The sequence below is a fragment of the Apodemus sylvaticus genome, chromosome 6 (assembly GCF_947179515.1).
Source record: "Apodemus sylvaticus chromosome 6, mApoSyl1.1, whole genome shotgun sequence".
NCBI lineage: Eukaryota > Metazoa > Chordata > Mammalia > Rodentia > Muridae > Apodemus > Apodemus sylvaticus.
Window position 1 is genome coordinate 21,677,245 of NC_067477.1, and position 17,889 is coordinate 21,695,133.

The window sequence follows — 17,889 nt, forward strand, 5'->3', positions numbered from 1 at the left end:
ATTAATCCTGCTTTCTCTCCTAAGAGGAGGACTGGGAGCAAAAGTCCATCTGGTTTGGACCGAAGGTGACAGAGGCCATTAAAATTCCTTTTTTACTCTCCAGTGTTGCTTAGTAAGACAAGGACTCATCTTCCTGTTTACACACACTGGACTGTGGGTTGGCCTGAAGGAGTAGGAGAAAGCCTCAGCACAGAATGCATCCCCATCTGTTGCTTTCCATCAGTTCGTGTTCTAGAGAAAGCCGGAATCGGACCCCACTGCTTTACGCATCTGGGGATGGAGTCTCCATTCCTGGAACTCTCCTCTGGTCTCAGTGTCCAGGGAGATCTCAGTTCCATTCTCTTTCTTAGCAACCATCCTAAGAATTCCACTCCATGAGATATTCACTGTCTCTGCTGGAGGAGTATACCAGAGAGGTCATAGTACCCAGATTCCTCGCTGCAAAGAACCTCTTCTGGGTCCCTCAGCCCAGTCTCTTTACAGACATCAGTAGGACCAGATAAGTCACTTCTATGCAGACACACCATTCCAGGGGCATCTTACATTCTAAGGACCCCAAAGAGGAATCACTTTATCTGCTGTCTCTGATGTGGTGTAACCCTCTGGGGACTGTTGTTTGAAGACACTTCTCAATGATAATTCTTCCAACTCAGGTTAGGCAAAGCTAGATTCAATTAGAGCAACAAACAAATCACATCACAGTTTTCTAGGTGACAAGCCAGGAGAGGTGAAATTGGTGAATATCTGGCCAATCTGACCGACAGTTCAAATCACCTCTGCTTTAGGTCTTAAGCTGTCATCTGATCCCGAGAAAATCTACTCCCTCCGATGTGATGCCTGGATCAGAACCTACATGATGTCATCTACCTTGCCCCAAGGGCCATATTGCTCTGCTTCTGTACTTTTGGGAAGCACATGACATCACTGATGTAGAGAACATACAATTTGCTGATAAGCCCTGTGTAGTGGGCAGGAAGTGGCAGACACCATGGGCTGGGCCAACTTGGGGTTGGCGGGCAATGGGAGGCAGAATGTCAGTTGTGCCCAGGACATCCCGGTATAAGGAGGTGGCACTTGTATAGAACATGTTACCTCCGTAAGCCAGGTCACAGCTTGCCTGTGAATATTGACTGTATGTTCTATGGATTATTTCCCAGGATCCCTCTCCACAGCATCCTGAAAAGCCCCCAGATTCCATTTACTCGGCACCAGAGTTCCCTGTAGGCCATTTCTTGTTCTTGTCACTGACTTCTGGAGGTGGTAGCCATCACAGACATGAACACAGGCATTTCTCCTGAGATCAGACAAGACTAGAACAAGGTCTGAGTGGGAATCACAGTGTGAAATGGAAAAGTTTTAAAAGCTGGTCCTGGAAAGCAGACCCCAGCAGCCCCTGGGATGGACATGGGGAAGGGGTTCCCTCCACTCCTTGTACCTCAGCCTCAGTGTAAGCTGAGAACGTGCCTTCAGAAGCTGCCTTCTCTGACCTTAACTGGGTCGTAGCTAGCTCAGCCATCTCCCATACATTTCTTCCCACAGCAAGCATAGCTTGTAACCCCGCTACTCCTCGGCTTGTTCAGTGCTGGAGTAGAAATCTGCCATTACTACGCCAAAAGCCAAATCTATGAATATCTCCTTCCAAACATGAATCATAAGATTGTTGGCAGCTTTATCACAATGTTGACAGTATTGTAGTCATCTTTTTTTTAAAAACTGTCAGGGTATCCTCTATCAGAGTCCCTCCTGGGGTGGAATCTGTAGTGAACAAAAATGATAACTCAAAGGAACCTGGGCAGTGAGGCCTCTGAGGCAAGGTGTGTTTGCCAAGTTGTGAGGTCTCAGCGGGGGGACTGGCCCTCATTTTGAGTGTCTTCCACAGCACAAGCATTTTCCCTGAAAGTGTGAATCCTGTGAGTGTGAATCCTGGCCAGAATAACACACAGAAAGCAGACACTAGAAGTTCATACTAAAGACTTTTATCTTTACACTCACACTTTATGGGAGTGTAAAATCTATACCATGTGTTCCTTCTTCACAAGAAAGGTCCCTTAAAGAACCATACCAGACATGTGTAAAGACATGAAACAACATTTAGCAGGCTCAGATCCCACATGAGATGTCACCACGATGTCAGGACTAAATGTGGAAGGGGGCCTGGTCAGTGGCTCGGCTTCTGATTTTGTTGAGAAATGTAGGGTCAGAGGTTGTGAAAGATGATGGTGAGCTCATCTGCCTGAGCCCTGGGGAGGTCTGACTCACCTTTGGGGTCTACTGGCAAATATGGCTTCCTCCTCCCACAAAGAGGGCAAAGAGTCTGGCTGGGTATAGGGCTGGGCAGACGGGAAGTGTGTGTAAGAAATGCCAGGGGTGAGTGGGATGAGGGGCAGTGCGATGTGATGGCGGGAGGGGTCTTGTGGGAGATTCCTTCAAACAGTAAATGTAGGACTATATGAGAAAAAAGAAAAGCATTTCAAAGATGTAACTGCTTGGCTGGTGGTGGTGAGTACGGACCTGTATGTGCCCTCTCTCCTTTCTCAATTAGCCCAGGTCATGGTGATACCCTGGCTGCCCTGAAACCCTCTGTAGACCCGGCTGGCCTCAAACTCAGAGATCCAGCTGCCTCTGCCTCCTGAGTGCTGGGATTAAAGGTGTGCGCCACCACTGCCCTTAGGTTCTGCTCTACATTTAACTGTTCTAGAATTATCTCTTAAGTGAGAGGCAGAAAGATTCCCAGAGCAGAGCACAGGGTGGCCTGAAGAAGCCAGGATGAAGGGCACATAGAGAATGTCTCTGGAACTCCTGCCTGGATGAAGGCAGGATCGGGCAGGGACGGTGCAGACACACGCCACAGCTGGTCACAGCTGGTCACATGTGCACTGTGGTGGCATCCACCAGCTTCTGAACCATCTCAGCGTGAACCCCATGGAAAGGCAGCCCGTCCACTTCCATGCCCACGATGCCCGAGACGCCACTCCGGACCTGGTTCTGTACCAGGATGCCCAACATTTTTTCTTCCTGGAAAAACAGAGATGAGGAAGAGACAGAAGACATGTAGGGAGAGGGAGGAAGAAATGCATAAGTCTCTGAGCAGAAAAGAAGCTTTGGGCTTGAGAGCTCTCTCTGTCTCTGTCTCTGTCTCTGTCTCTCTCTGTCTCTCTCTCTCTCCCTCCTTTTTTTAAAAAAAGAACTGTTATTTGAGACTTTATTCTCTTTACCATTCATTTACATGTTAAATCCTTCTCAAGATCTAATTCATTTTCGTTTTTTTAAAAAGATTTATTTATGTATATGAGTACACCATTGCTCTCTTCAGACACACCAGAAGAGGGCATCAGATCCCATTACAGATAGTTGTGAGCCACTATGTGGTTGCTGGGAATTGAACTCAGAACCTTTGGAAAAGCAGTCGGTGCTCTTAACCACTGAGCCATCTCTCCAGTCCTCCCTCCTCCTTTTTAAAAACAGGGCCTCTGTAGCCCTGGTTGTCCTGGAACTCAATATACACACCAGGCTGGCCTCACACTCCTGGGGATCCACCTGCCTCTGCCTTTCAAGTGCTGGGCTTAAAGGCAGATGAAACCACACCCAGGAATGTGTCTCTTTTTAACAAGTAAAATTTGAGATAAAATATTAACTCACTGGAAAGCAACTTATAAAAATCAAAATCAAGAGATGGATGTGATGGCCCATTCCTGTCATCTCAGTATTTGAGGGGCTGAGGCAGGAGGATTATAGTCAGTTTGAAACCAGCCTGGGTTATATAATGAGCTCAGGACAGCCTCGCCTACAGAGTGAGAAGTCTTAACCTCTCCATGACTTGGAGATCTCATCTGCCAGCTGGGGTCATTGGTGACCCTGGTGATAATATGGTTTTCAGAAGCTGTAGTGAGGACCAAATGAAACACCAGAAGTAAATCACCCAGCATGGCCCTTGGCACACAGTAGGAAGGATGCTGGCTGTGAACTCAGCAGGGGCAGTGGGGGAGGGGAGAGCCCAGAGTTTTACCTCATTTACTGGGAAAGGGGGAAGGGATGGTCCTGTCTCAAACAAAAGCAAAGCATTTAAACAGATCAGCTCTTTCTTCGGACCCTTACCTTCCCGTGACCATATTCCATATTCCTGTATGGTCCTCACACATACCAGAGATGTGATCCTCCCACTAGCCCAGCCCCCAGCCATGCCATGGATGTGCTCCCATGAATCTGATGTGACAGAAGGCCCCTCCTGAGGTCCCACTGTTCACCTCTTGAGGGGTGGGTACTAGATTGATTTCTATTACTGTGATGAACACCATGACTAAAAACAATTGTGACAGAGGAAAAGGCTTGTTTCAGCTTATAACTCTTAGGTCCCACTCTATCACTAAAGGAAGTCTCCGGACAGGAACTCAAGTCAGGAATCTGGAGGCAGGAACTGAATCAGAGGCCATGGCCAGTGAGTGGCCAGCCATCTTCAACCCAGGAAGAGTGAGTGTGTCCACCATGGCACTGACTCTGCTGTGTTTTCAGTGACAGACTTCCCTGCTTCTAGAATTGGGAGAACTAAGGAGGAGCTGTTTGGTCCTCCCAGCCTACGGTATTTTGTTATAGCAGCCTACACTGAGACACAGGACAGCTATCGGAGGACATTAAAGCCAAGGAATACGCTGAGCAAAAGGGCCTGTGGACACAGCCAAAACTTCACATAGCTGTGATGAGGAGGCGGGGAGCAGGCCCAGGTAGTGAAGCTGAAAAGGCAGAGACAGAGGGCAACCCTGAGATTTGCTGGCTAGCCATTCTAGCCTAAGTGGCAAGCACCAGATTGAGAAATCCTGTCTCAGAAAATAGCATGATTGAAGACATTTGATGTAACCTCTTGTCTCTACATGTATGTGAGCACACATGCAACTGTACCACAGACATGTACACAATGACTATGTGTGTGCATACACACACACACACACACACACGCACGCACGCACGTGTGCGACCACAGGGAAGTGTTGGCATACATTGCCTGGAGACTTTCCCTTGGCCCTGGGGCGGCCTCTGTTCTGCACCTGGGTGCAGGGTGGGCAGATGCTCCCCCTGTGAAAGGGGGAAAGGTCCAAGTACTTTTCCACACAAATCTTTGTCAAGAGCCCCTGGCAGGGGTTCCCCAACCCAGATGGGCATCTCCCACCCTTTGTTTGGGCTGGAATCTCCCACATCTTGTCTCCACACATATGTTCTCTTTACAAGGTGATGTTTACTCTTCTCATTCTTCTGGAGGGTGGAGGGGGCTGGGGAGTCCTCAGGGTGAGTATGAACAGCTAACAGGTCAGGAACTGGCTGGCATTCCAGCCTCTAAGACCCAGAGGGACCAACTTGGCCAACTGCCACTCGCAGCGAATTTCCAGGAAGGACCACACCATCTTCGACAAGACCAAGTGGAGAGGGTAGCTCCTTCGAGGCTAGAACAGAGCTGAGGGCTGCAGTCCTGCCCAAGCTGTGGCAGATAGTGAGGCAGGAGAGTGGAAGGAGGACTGAAGTAGGGCATGGTGGGCAGGCCTTGAGGATGGCGTCAAGGTGGATGGGGAAAGAGGCCCCCAGGTAACTTGTGGGCTTAGAGGCAGGGTGTGTGGTGACCTGCAAATAATTCAGTCTGGAACATGGTGGGCTGATGTCTATGGAAGATGATTTCTTTTTTTTTTTTAAAGCAAATTAGATTGTACTTTCAAATAAAAGTTTGGAAGCTGGGGGTACCCGTAGGTCTAGGTGTTCAGGAAGTAGAAGTTGAGGCAAAGTTTGCTTGAGCTAGGAGTTCAGCCCAAACTGAGGTGGGTGGGGGTGGGGGTGGGGGTTGGGGAGAACTTCCATCTGGGCTCCCGTGTCATTGTGTCCCCTTGTCCAGGCTCCCTCTCCAGGGGCCCCACCTGACTGCTCATTGTTTCCCAGAACAAGCTTGGGTCTGGCCCCCAGGAGAGGCTCAGCAAATGTGGTTCTGCTTTGAAAACATGCCTTTCCATTTCCTCCTTGAGAACGAGGCATTGTTAATACACTTCTGAAAGGCTGGCTATCCATGCCAAGAAGAGAATTTTTCCATCCCTGGAGGTTGAGTGTGGGGCTATGGGGGTTGGCTGGGCGGGTTCACACTTTGTGTTTGTGTAAATCAGGAGTCATTGGGGAGGCTGCCTCCCTCCCCCGCCCCCGATGTTTTCCAGTTCAACTGCAGGAAGTGTAAAGAAAGGACAGTCCTCTGGGTCACCCATTTCCCCCATGAAAATGTCACTTGGGTCTCACACCCACCTCTCCCCCAGAGCCCAGTATTCTCAGGTGCTGAGAGACTTCTTGGCCACCTGAGGAAAGCCCCAAGTCTAGATGAGAGAGACTCCAACTCCTGTTTTAGCTCTGTCTTATTGGTGGTCTCGGCGAGTCTACCACCTAGAGCTCACCAACTCCCTCTATGGAAAGAAAAATTCTAAGCCAGAGGTTCCAAACTCACCAGGAAGGAGGCTAGAGGGACAGCACAAAACAACATGAAGAAAAAGAAAAGCAGCTATAAGGCCCTCTAAATATGGGGGATTGTTTGGAATGGGTCAGGGGAGTGTCAGAGCACTGGCTGGCTGAGAGACATCTCAATTGTCTGTCCCTTGTTAAATTAATACACAGTCTTAGAAACTGACCCAGTCAGTAACCATCATGTCTCCAGGTGTCTACACCTCAGAGAACTGGTCTGGAATTGCACTCATTGGGGTAGCCTTAGGCCTCCTAAGTCAGAAGCCAGGAAGACAGACTTAACACTGAGTCTAACATGCAACTTCCAGTTTGTTTTTTCTTCACACTTGTGATTCAGAATGTGAGCTCTCAGCTGCCTGCTCCAGCTCACCATGCCTGTAGCTTCCGGCCATGATGGGCAGTTCCCTCTGGAACTGTGAGGCAAGGCAAATATCTTCCCCTGGAAGTTACCTGGTCATGATTGATTGATTTTTTTTTTTTTAATCACAGCAGCAGAAGAGTAACTAATACACTAACCAGGGCTCTGGACCAACTTACGGTGTTTCAGATTCTCTACAGGATGACCTAGCACGAGGCTAATATTTCATTATGTCCTCTAAGTCTGGATCACCTGCTGCTTCTCAGGGTAGAACATGTCCCTCCCGTTCAAGAAGCACCCACAGGGGAGAGGTTTGGGGTTGGAGTCAGTGTTGGTGAACAGGATGGCTCCAGGAGAGGTGGCCCTCCCTGAGGACCCGGGAGACGGAGAGCCCATCCAGCCATGCCATACTTTTTGAGGCTCGGAGCTGAGCTCGAGGCTGGCTGCTCTTTGTGCTTCCCCACGACATAGCCAAGTTCACTTAGGTCAGACATTCAGGGGCTGCTGCCTGTCTGATGCCAGGTTTTGGTTGTTGACTCTGAGGCACATATAGAAGCCTATGTTAGGCTCCTTGCTCAGAAACACACACACACACACACACACACACACACGAGTATGTGCACACACATGCATGCACATGGACACACACACATGCACACAAACATGTATGAATGACTTTGAAAGCTGTTTTGGGGGCTCCTGGGGACTCAGGCTCAGAAGTCCTCCCCTGACATCCACCACACCTGTGCCTACCACCCTCCAGTTAGGAGCTATTATACAGCTGGGGTCAAACTGAAACTTTGTTCACATTCTTCCCACCTACAATTCATTCCCCCACCCTCTCCAAATCTGGTAGATTCCTTCTAGTCTACACACTCACGGAACTCTTTTCTCACCTGATCTGCCCCCACACTTTCAGCACGTGTGATACCCAAGGTGTTTTAGCACCTTCACTGAATTGTCACTTGTGTGGTGAGAACAGTAAGGACTCACCCCCTACTCCTGACCAGAACCTGGACAATGGCTTCCATGGGTCACGTGTTTCTTTCTCACAACAGTGCTAACTGTACTCACTTTACAAAGTCTCTGAGAAGGAAAAGCAATTTGCCGAAAGTCAAACTAGGAAGGGAAGGATCTCTCCAAACAGGTCTTACATTGGACCAGAAGTAGATCAGAGGACTCTCTGATTCTGTAGCTCAGCCTGGCCCAGCAGGGAGACATTCCCTCAAGGCCAGCTTCCGCTAGCAGGGAGTATAGTATGGCTTAGAGCACTCAGGACTGATTAGTCCTCAATCAAAACGGAAGTTGTATCTTGGCCAGTGGCTTGCTGGAGTGTGTTACCTTTGCGACAGATGGCAGGGCCTGAATCCAGCTCTGTTCCCCAGCTCTCCTGGAAGGCCCAGTGGCCCTCCTCAGATAATGCTCATGGACTTGACAGGAGTTCAGAATATATAGTGCACAGGCCAGGGCATAGCCTCCCCAGTTAGAAACACCTAGAATGCAAAAGGAGAAAAGGTCCATCACAGAACTGAGAGATACTGGGGTCCGCTGCTCTGCCTCCAAGCAACCGGTGCCACCTCAGGGCACTGGCACAAACAGCAGGCACCAGGATTACCTAGGGACTTGCTGCAAGTTCTTGGGCCCTAGCCCAGGCCTCCTAAATCAGAATTTCTGCAATATTGCTGGGGTGCGGGTGGAGAGCTCTTGCTTGGAGCTATTAGGGCTATATCCTGTTAATGACTGTTAGAAGTGAAGCCACAGCCACCATAGAAAGCCATTCCAGAATTCCAAAGTTAAAGCACTGCCCCAGGGCTGATCTCAACACCTCGGCTACATAGAAACCTGTTCCCCGGGGTATAGAGCAGACAGCCTTTCAAGTGAGGATTGTCACCTCTCTGTGCAGAAGACCATTTCTAACTCACTCTCAGACCTCCTTCCCTAGTCTGTCAGCTAGGCCCCAGGGCTCAGTCCCCACTGCATGTCATCTATTCTCTGACACCTGCTTGAGTTCTCATTCCTGTCAAAGACTGACGGGGGCTGGTCAGCTCTGGACTCTGCAACATCATTAAGGAAGAGAGGGGGGCAAGACAGCCCAGTGGGTAAAGACTCTGGCTGCCAAGCTTGGTGACCCAAGTTCAGTCCTCAGAACCTATACACTGGAAGGAGAGGCCTGATTACGCGCACACACACACACACACACACACACACACAGAGAGAGAGAGAGAGAGAGAGAGAGAGAGAGAGAGAGAGGAGGGAGAGATCTCTTTTCAAGGAAGAGGACTGGAGAGAGAGGTGTGCACATAGCCAGCCTCAGGGTAAGCCGATCATCAATGAGATGCTTGCAAAGGATTATGGGATCACTGAGGAGAGACCCAGTTATTCTGTTTGGTTCAGGAAAAGTTCACAGAAAAGAGTCACTGAATGTGGATTTTATGGTCTGGGTAGAATTCAGCTGGAGAAAGAGTAGAGCTGTGCAGTGGGAGAAGCCAGGTGAACAAACGTGCAACACAACCCCCGTGAACACAACACAACCCCCGTGAACACAACACAACCCCCGTGAACACAGCACAACCCCCGTGAACACAACACAACCCCCGTGAACACAGCACAACCCCCGTGAACACAGCACAACCCCCGTGAACACAGCACAACCCCCGTGAACACAAAGGGACAAAGCCAACGGTGGCCAGTGAAGTACACAGCGGCTCTCAGATTGTGTTCCGTGAGTCTAAGCTATCATAGCTACATCCGTATCTCTGAAGCTGGCAAATGTCTGTCTATGGTCATGTCTCACAGCTGTCACCAGCTGGCTTATTAGTGCTATCCAAATAGTGGGGACTGAGTCATCAGAACACTCAAGGGAAAAGAGAGTCTCGCTCTGGTGGAATACTTCAGTCTGCCACCCTGCTGTAGAGGTCTTGTGTGACTTAGCTCCTGGAGTCCTTAAAGCAAGCCGATGAGGCACAGTATCATTACCCCCACGTGAGTAACTCAGAAACGGACACGGAAGGGTAAAGGTCAAAGGGTAAAGTGAGTAAGTTGTAGACATAGGGTATAACTCAAGCTGTTCCCTTCAGAGCTCATATTCCTTTTCCTTTAAAAATGATTTTTTAATTGTGTTAAAAGTTTTTAGTTTTTAAAAACTAAAGTTTTTAAGTTTTTAAAGTTTTTAGTTTTTAAAAAGTTAAAGTTTTTAATTGTGTTAAAATCTACATGGCATGAATATAGAAAAAAAACGAATGGTTCCTTCCTCGTTCTCACACCAGCAACAGAGAGGGTGATGTGACCACCGAGGGTGTGGGTCTCTCTCTCCTCTCTCTCTCTCTCTCTCTCTCTCTCTCTCTCTCTCTCTCTCCCAGGAATCTAACAGTTTTGTAGCAGCAGATACCTAACCCGAGTGTGCTCCAATCCCATTCAGTTCTGATGCTATGCCCCTCAACCATGTCAGAGCCCACGGACTGGACTGAGGTTGGGGTCTCCAAGACCGCCCCCTCCTCTTTTGATTCCAATGCTGAACACTCGATTGGGCATCATGGCCCCTGAGTGACTGGCTATATATGAGGGCTCCTGAAAGCTCTTATTGGATTTAATTAACTTGCTTCAACAGTCACAGGGGAAGGCTATTTTATTACAGAGGATGTTATGAAAGATCCAGATGAAAAGATATCCTGGTAAGGCACACAGAAAGGTGCTTGCTCGGGTTGCTCTGCCCTTCAGCAACAGCGCGTGTCTGCCTGCCTGGGAGCTCTCTGAACTCTGTTGGATTGGTGGGGAGCTGTGTTAGCAGACAGAGTGGGAGCCCAGCAAAACCGGCTTTCTTGGGCTCTCCTTGGCCTCTCTGTGCAACATCCTTCTTACTGGTGGGGATCAGGACTCTCTGGACCTGGGTGGTCTTATGACCTATCAGACAAGGGTAGATTGGAGGATTTCTTTGTGGCTGCCTAAAAATAGGAGTAGATTCTCACTCTGGGGAAGAGAAATTCTAGTTTCTATGTTCTGCCTTGGAGATCCACCCAGATCCACAGGTGAAAACAACGAAATTACCTCTCTCTCTCTCTCTCTCTTTCTCTCTCTCTCTCTCTGTGTGTGTGTGTGTGTATACACACACACACGTAAACATATATATATATATATATATACACAAACATATATGTATGTATGTATCATCTATCTACCTACCTATTATCCTGTCTGTCTATCATCATCTTCTATCTATTGAAAAATATCACATTAGAATTCACCACCTTAGCCATTTTTAAGAGTAAGTATAGTCAGCAGTGTTAAAAAATTCCTGTCTATCATGTATTTTGTCTATCCAAAATATCACATGAGAAGTCATCATCTTAACCATGTTTAAGTGTGTACTTTAGTAGTGTTAAACATGTGTCTACTGTACGGCACATGAACTGTGCCACCAGAGGAATGGGCGTGGAACTGATGAAGTGGAGCACACTTAAACCCTGGGCATCTCAGAGATTTAAAATGGCAGGAGTAGAGCTAACTCTCTCCCTGTCTCCATACCTGCTTTGGTGCATGTAACCACAACCTCCAACTAGGTGATCATGGGTAGTCAGTCACATAGCACAGCACTTGGAATCCTTCCCCAGACAAATAGAGTATCCCCAACATCTTAGCCTCAGCCAATAGAATATATTTACCCCAAATCCCATTCCATTCCCCAAGGTTCATACAGTCCCTGTCCATATGAAATAAAGTACACATCCAGGATTGTCTGAGACCGGCAGGTTTTACTGAGCTGTTACACTTTGAGGAAAGCTTCCCGTCCCCCAAGCACCTATCATTGGACCTTGGACCCACCCGCCTGGCCAGACTCCTGTTCACAGAGGCTCACATCAGAGCATGGACTCCTGATATAGCTGCCACCACTGAGAAACCCGGGGCCTAGGCCCACCTGCCCTGTGCTGGCCACCTCAATGTCTTTATTCCCTTTGCAGGACTGTAACACTTCCGGCATTCCTGGCTGGACTGGAGCCTTGTGGGTCTTATTTATCCAGGACTCTGTTTCACTCTCTTCCGTCTGGCACACACCCACCATCTAATGCCCCATAGAGAAGCAGCAGATGACAGACCCCACTCATTCCAGACTTTGCCCTGCCCTCTCCTAGCTGGTATACTGGTGGCACCCAGATGCCTGTCCAGGAGAGGCAGAGCCCAGAACCACAATTCATCTATTTAAAATACCAGAATTGGGCCAGGCATAGTGGTACATGCCTTTAATTTCAGCACTTGGGTGGTAGAGACAGATGTCTGTGAGTTTGAGAACAACTTCATCTATGGTGTTTCAGACCAGTCAAGGCTACCTAGTAAGGCCCTGCCTCAACTTCATCATCTTTAAAGGAACAATTATATAGCATTAAGTGTCTAGTGATCCAGTCATCCAAAATATCACCATTTGTGAGAGAGTGCAGTTGAGCAGTGTCAAGTCTGTTCTTGTGGTACAAGCCCAGAGTTCAGCCTCAGCCTGTGAAATCGTAGAAAAAAAATATATACTTGGGAAGCCATAACAAAGGAAAAGGCAGAATTTAAAGTCCTTTCTCACCAGTTTAAAATGATATAGAATGGCTATGTACTGAGGAGGAAGCTGACGGGCAAGCTAAAACTGCTGACTGTGTCATGGTGGAATGACACAGCATGTTTGCCTGTGTCGTCACCCTGGACTACCTGCGTTTTAAGAATGCCTTTGACCTTACCATGACATCATCTTTTCAATTAACGAGTCGTAAAACCCATGCTATAGTTAAGCAATGGCCGTGGCCATCAGACCTAGATCATGGGGTACATGGTGGGGGATGGGAAGGATGTGAAGGGACCATGAACGGCAGGTTGAGCTCAGAGACAGGTGTGAGCTGAGCTCGCTGTAAACTTTGACCTAGTCCCTAGCAATGGCTGATCCTTGCATGGGCTCCATCATTTACCTTTTCTAGAACATCATACAGCTGGGTTCAGATCACACGGCCTTTTCAGACTGGCTTGCACAGTTACTAATATTCTCTTAGAGTTCCTCATCTCCTTTGTGTTTCTCTCTCTCCTTCCCTCCCTCTCTCTCTCTCTCTCTCTCTCTCTCTCTCTCTCTCTGATATTCCATCACCTGTACCTGTATGGACTTAGTTCACAATCCACTCATTGAAGGATGTTTTATCACTTCTTAGTTCTATCAGCTATGAATAAAGAATGAACATCTGTGTGCAGTTCAGGTTTCTATGTAGACATGTGTGTGTTGAAGGCATATATATATATATATATATATATATGCCTTCAACACACACACACACACGTATGTATACCATGTGCATGCAGGAGCCCTTAGAGGTCAGCAGAGGACACTGGGTCCCCTGGAACTGTAGTTACAGGCCGTTGTGTTGTGAGCCACCATGTAGGTACTGGGAACTGAATCTGGATCCTCTGCAAGAGCGGCCTGCAGTTTTACAGTGAGCCATCTTTTCAGCCCAGTATGGAAATTATATATTTTTAAATAAATTCATTCATTTATTTGTGTGTGTGCATGTGTGTAGGTACATGCATGTGTCATGGCATGGTGTGTGTGGGGGGCGGTCAGAGGATCTATATCACACATGTGGATGAGTGAAGAGAGGGAAGGAAAGGAAAGAGAAAAGGAGACTGTGAGCTAAGCATTACCAGTCCTCTTCCTACCTCTGCACAATGCGATGCTTGGCCTCTCCCTCCAGCTGTCTCCTGATGAACTGCTCCCCTCTGAGCCAAAATAACACTTGATCCCTTTCTCAGGGATCTTGTCCTAACAATGAAAAAGCAACTGATACAGTGCCCATGAAATAATTCCCAGGGATGTTGTTTTATTTTGTGTTGAATTTAAAGATTACCTTGGGAGAGCCAACATCCCGACACTGTAGAGAACTCCTTTCCATGAACACGGAATATTTAGTTTTTACTTCTTTAAACTAACGAGGATTCTAGTATTTTGATTAAAAACTGGTGAGAGAAGACATCCTTACCACACCACTTCTGACTGGACTTTTTAAAATATATTTTCTATGTCTCTTGCCTTAACATGTAACCTTTCTTCTTTAGTTTATAATATGTAAGCTCATATGAATCGACTTTTGATTATTGGGTTATCCTTCATATCTGAAATAAATCCTAGTTTGTTAGTGATGCGTTTCTTTCATATATTTTCAGATATTGTTGAGGTCTGTTACAAGTATGCACGTGTGTGTGTGTGTGTGTGTGTGTGTGTGTGTGTGTGTGTGTGTGTGAGAGAGAGAGAGAGAGAGAAAGAGAGAGAGAGAGAGAGAGAATGTATTTGTGCACTAGTGTCCACGTGCGCATATGGGTCTCAGAGAACAAACTCAGGCCATCACACTGGGTAACAAACTCTAGAACTTGCTGAGTCATCTCACCTGCCCTGCTAATTTTGCATTCATGTCTATAAAAGATAGTGAACTGTAGTTTTTTGGTAATGGTGCTGTATTGGTTTTAAGGTGATTGGACTCATACAGTGAATTAGTGTTCCCTTTGCCCAATCTTCTGGAAGACACTGTAATAAATTGTTATTTCCTTTCTAAATGTTTTAGAGTTCATCGATAGACCCATCCAGGCCTTATGCTCTCTGGTTTTGAAGGGTATTAATTTGTTGCTTCAATTTCCTTAAGGACTATTTCTATTTCTTTTTGTATGTCTTTTGAGAAGTGCATCCATTTTATCTATATTATCAAATTTATGAGCATATAGTTGTTTATAATAATCCTTCCTTATCCTCTGTGTGCCCATAAAACCTACAGAGACATCCCTTCTTTAATTTCTGATAGTAATTCCTACTTTGCTTGTCTCGGCGAACTGGCTAGGTTACCAACTTTTCTGACCTTTTCAAAGGCTTGCCTTTGGTTTTGTTGATTTTATCTATTTTTTTCTAATTTTTCCAATTTCTGACCATTTTTGTTCTTCATTTTCTTCTGATACTTTAGTCTATCTGTTCTTTCCTTCTTCCTGAAGGTGGAAGCTAAGAGAACTGAGGTTAGTTTTGTCTTATTTTCCAATGCATGCATTTGGTGGTGGTTTGACCAAGATGAGCCCCTCGTCATGGGCATGTGGATACTTTGGTCCTCAGTGGATAGTGATGTTTAGGGGCAGCATAGAGGGCAAGGTCTTGTTGGAGGAAGTACATCACTGGAGGTGAGTTTTGAGAGTAGAAAGCCTGGCCTACTTAGAGTTTGCTCTCTCTGCTTTGTGCTTGTAGTTCAAGATGTGCGCTCTCTGTTTTCTGTTGCTATGTTGCCATGTTGCTATGTTTTCTGTTGCTATGTTGCCATGTTGCTTGCTGTCCTTCTCCCTGTCACATGACCTCTAACCCTCTGCAACCGTAAGCCAAAATAAACAGTCTGTTCTCTGCACTCCTTTGGCCATGGTGTTTTATCACGGCAATAGAAAAGTAACTCAGGCAGGTGTCCATTAAGTCTGGTTGATTGACAGCAGTATTGGGTTCAACTTGTCCTTACAGATTTTATGCCTGCTATATCTGGCACTCCTGATGCAGGGATGATAAATTATCCAACTATGATAATTGAACCTATTTTTCTCAGCTGATCTTTTCTTTCTTCCCTATATTTTTGTATATATATTAGCACTACCACGTTAGACATATGGGATTCTTATATCTCCCTTGTATATCGGCCCTTTTATAATATGAATGAGCTTTTTTAAAAAAATATTCCTGATAACTTTCTTTGTTCTGATGCCTGCTCTAACTGAAACTAATATAGTGGTTTCTACCCTCTTTTGATTAGCATTATGTTTAATTTTTTCTCCTTCCTTTTACTCCATAGAAACAGAGCTGGGTATCTACCTCCTTTCTCTCACTGGAAGGTGGCAGTGGGCTGGACCTGGGTATTTCCCTTCTCCCAGGCAAGTATGGCTTTGCTCACAGCACAACAGACAGTGGTTTCCTTTCATTTTGTTTTGTTGAGGCCAGATCTTATTTAGAATGGAGTGAGATGAAATTCCTTTTTTTCTAGCTCCACTACAAACAGGAAGAGATTTTCCTCTGTATTCACCCTAAATCCCTAGTTAAGTGCCCAGAAATAAGCCTCTTCCCCTCCTCACATTAAAGTGATCGCCCCACGATCGGGCCCCCTGGAGTTGGTTTTTGTTTTGGATTTTGGTTTCTTTCTTTTTTTTGCTTCTCTTTTCTTTTCTTTCTTTTTCTTTCTTTCTTTCTTTCTTCCTTTCTTCCTTCCTTCTCTCTCTCTCTCTCTCTCTCTCTCATTCTCTCTCTCTCTCTCTCTCTCTCTCTCTCTCTCTCTCTCTCTCTCTTTCTTTTGAGACAGGGTTTCTCTGTATAGCCCTGGCTGTCCTAGAACTCACTCTGTAGACCAGGCTGGCCTCTGAACTCAGAAATCTGCCTGCCTCTGCCTCCCAAGTGCTGGGATTAAAGGCATGCACCACCACCACCCGGCTTGGATTTTGGTTTTTTTAAGACAAGGTTTTGCTACATAGCCTTGGCTACGTTGCAATCCTGGTACTCACTGTATAGGCTGGCTTCAAATTCATAGATCTGCACACCTCTGCCCCTTCCCATGTGCTGGGATTAAAAGGAAGCACCTGGCTCCCGGAAGCTCAACCCAGGTTCATGTAGTGAACCTCCAGTAACTCAACAATAGCTCTCCTATCCCAGAGTGTGATTTGCTCCTCTCCAGGCTGACTCTGACCATGAACAGGAGATAGCCCTTTTTTCAGGTGTCAATATTTCCAGAAACTTCTGGTGAGGCTAAGAGAAAGCCAGACTTTTGAAACACCTGAACACACAAGAAAGGTTGATCCCGGGAGAAGAGCAGGAACAGGAAGGACAGGGTGCCTGAGGCAGAAGTCGGTGAAGGGAGCCGCGGAAACACCTCCTGTCCACCACGGCATAAGGACTCGCTGACCGCTGACCACGGCGGCTCTCCCATCTCTCACCTGCCCCAGCTCTGTTGTCCTCACACCTTTCCTCACCATATCACCTGGAACGTATATTCATCACAGCTATTGTCTCTTTGGTACACACGTCTGTTGCTGCCCCAGAACCCAGAACAATGCTGGACACACTGGAAATGTTTATTGCACGGCTGAGTTCTCATTCAGAGTTCTTCCCTACCCTGGTGCAGAGAAGAAAAGCTCATGTCCTGGTGTTTGTCTGTGAGGGAGGGTGTTGCCAGAGAAGACTGGCAATGTTGGATAGCAACTGAGTGAGGAAAACCCAACCAGTCCAAGTATGAGCAGAACTGTCCAATAGGGTGCAAACCCAGATGACACACAAGCAGAAGAAGCCTGCCAGGGGGCACGAGGCTCGTGCTCAGCTTCCTGGTCCCCATGGAATAGGCAGCGCTTCCACCATGACGTTCCGCCTGGGAACAAGAAAGCCAGCAGCTGTGCTCTGAAACCCAAACCATCCTTCCTCCTTTGAGGTTGTTTCTTTCAGGAATTTGTAGTGTGATTAAAAACTGTCCAATACACCTGACCAGGCTTGAAGCCAGGCCACCTGCCCAGGATAGCCAGACTCTGCTTGGCACACAGGTACTCACCGGCAATGACAGCAAAGTCAGCCTCCACGTCACAGGCAATGACATCTCCATTCCTAATGTGCTTCTTCACGGCCTCCTTTACTCTGCCCATGCCAAGCTCATTGCCCCCATCGCCGACGCCTGAAGGGAAGAGAAACAGAGTCGGTAACGGGATGGGGGCCAAGTGGGGGTGGGAGTAGGGCAAGACAGCCCCTCCCCACATGCCAGTGATTGTTTCTGAATCTGACAACCAGATGTCGACTCTTCTTCAGGACTTCTAGAAACTTCTAGAGTTAGGAGTGAATCTGACTTTAGAGCTCACTGGAGTGGGACCGTGTCTTCTGTCAGGTCACCACATCCAGCCACTGGTGGGTGCCTTGTGTTCTGACAGGCCCACCCGAGACAAGGGGATGTGACACTCAGTAGCTCCCACACAGTGCCTCCTCTCACTGAGCTGTACCACGTGACTGGCCAACAGCCTGCTGGCAGAGGCGTTTTATTCTAAAGCATTGCTTCTTAACC

At 47.2% G+C, this 17,889-nt stretch overlaps 1 protein-coding gene across 3 annotated transcripts in view; it reads right to left on the reverse strand.

The window, feature by feature from the left end:
* Nucleotides 1–1,960: 1,960 nt before the first annotated feature.
* The window catches only part of Dglucy (D-glutamate cyclase), an 83,618-nt gene continuing 67,689 nt past the window's right edge, over nt 1,961–17,889 (reverse strand). For 2 of the 3 annotated variants that reach the window (XM_052185246.1, XM_052185247.1), the window contains exons 11-13: nt 17,389–17,508; nt 8,177–8,328; nt 1,961–3,015 (exon numbers count right to left, since the gene is read on the reverse strand). In XM_052185246.1, coding sequence (XP_052041206.1) covers nt 2,866–3,015; nt 8,177–8,328; nt 17,389–17,508 — 422 coding nt within the window. In that variant the 3' untranslated portion in view covers nt 1,961–2,865. The remainder of the gene's footprint in view (nt 3,016–8,176; nt 8,329–17,388; nt 17,509–17,889) is intronic. The other variant, XM_052185248.1, reaches the window with a different exon arrangement.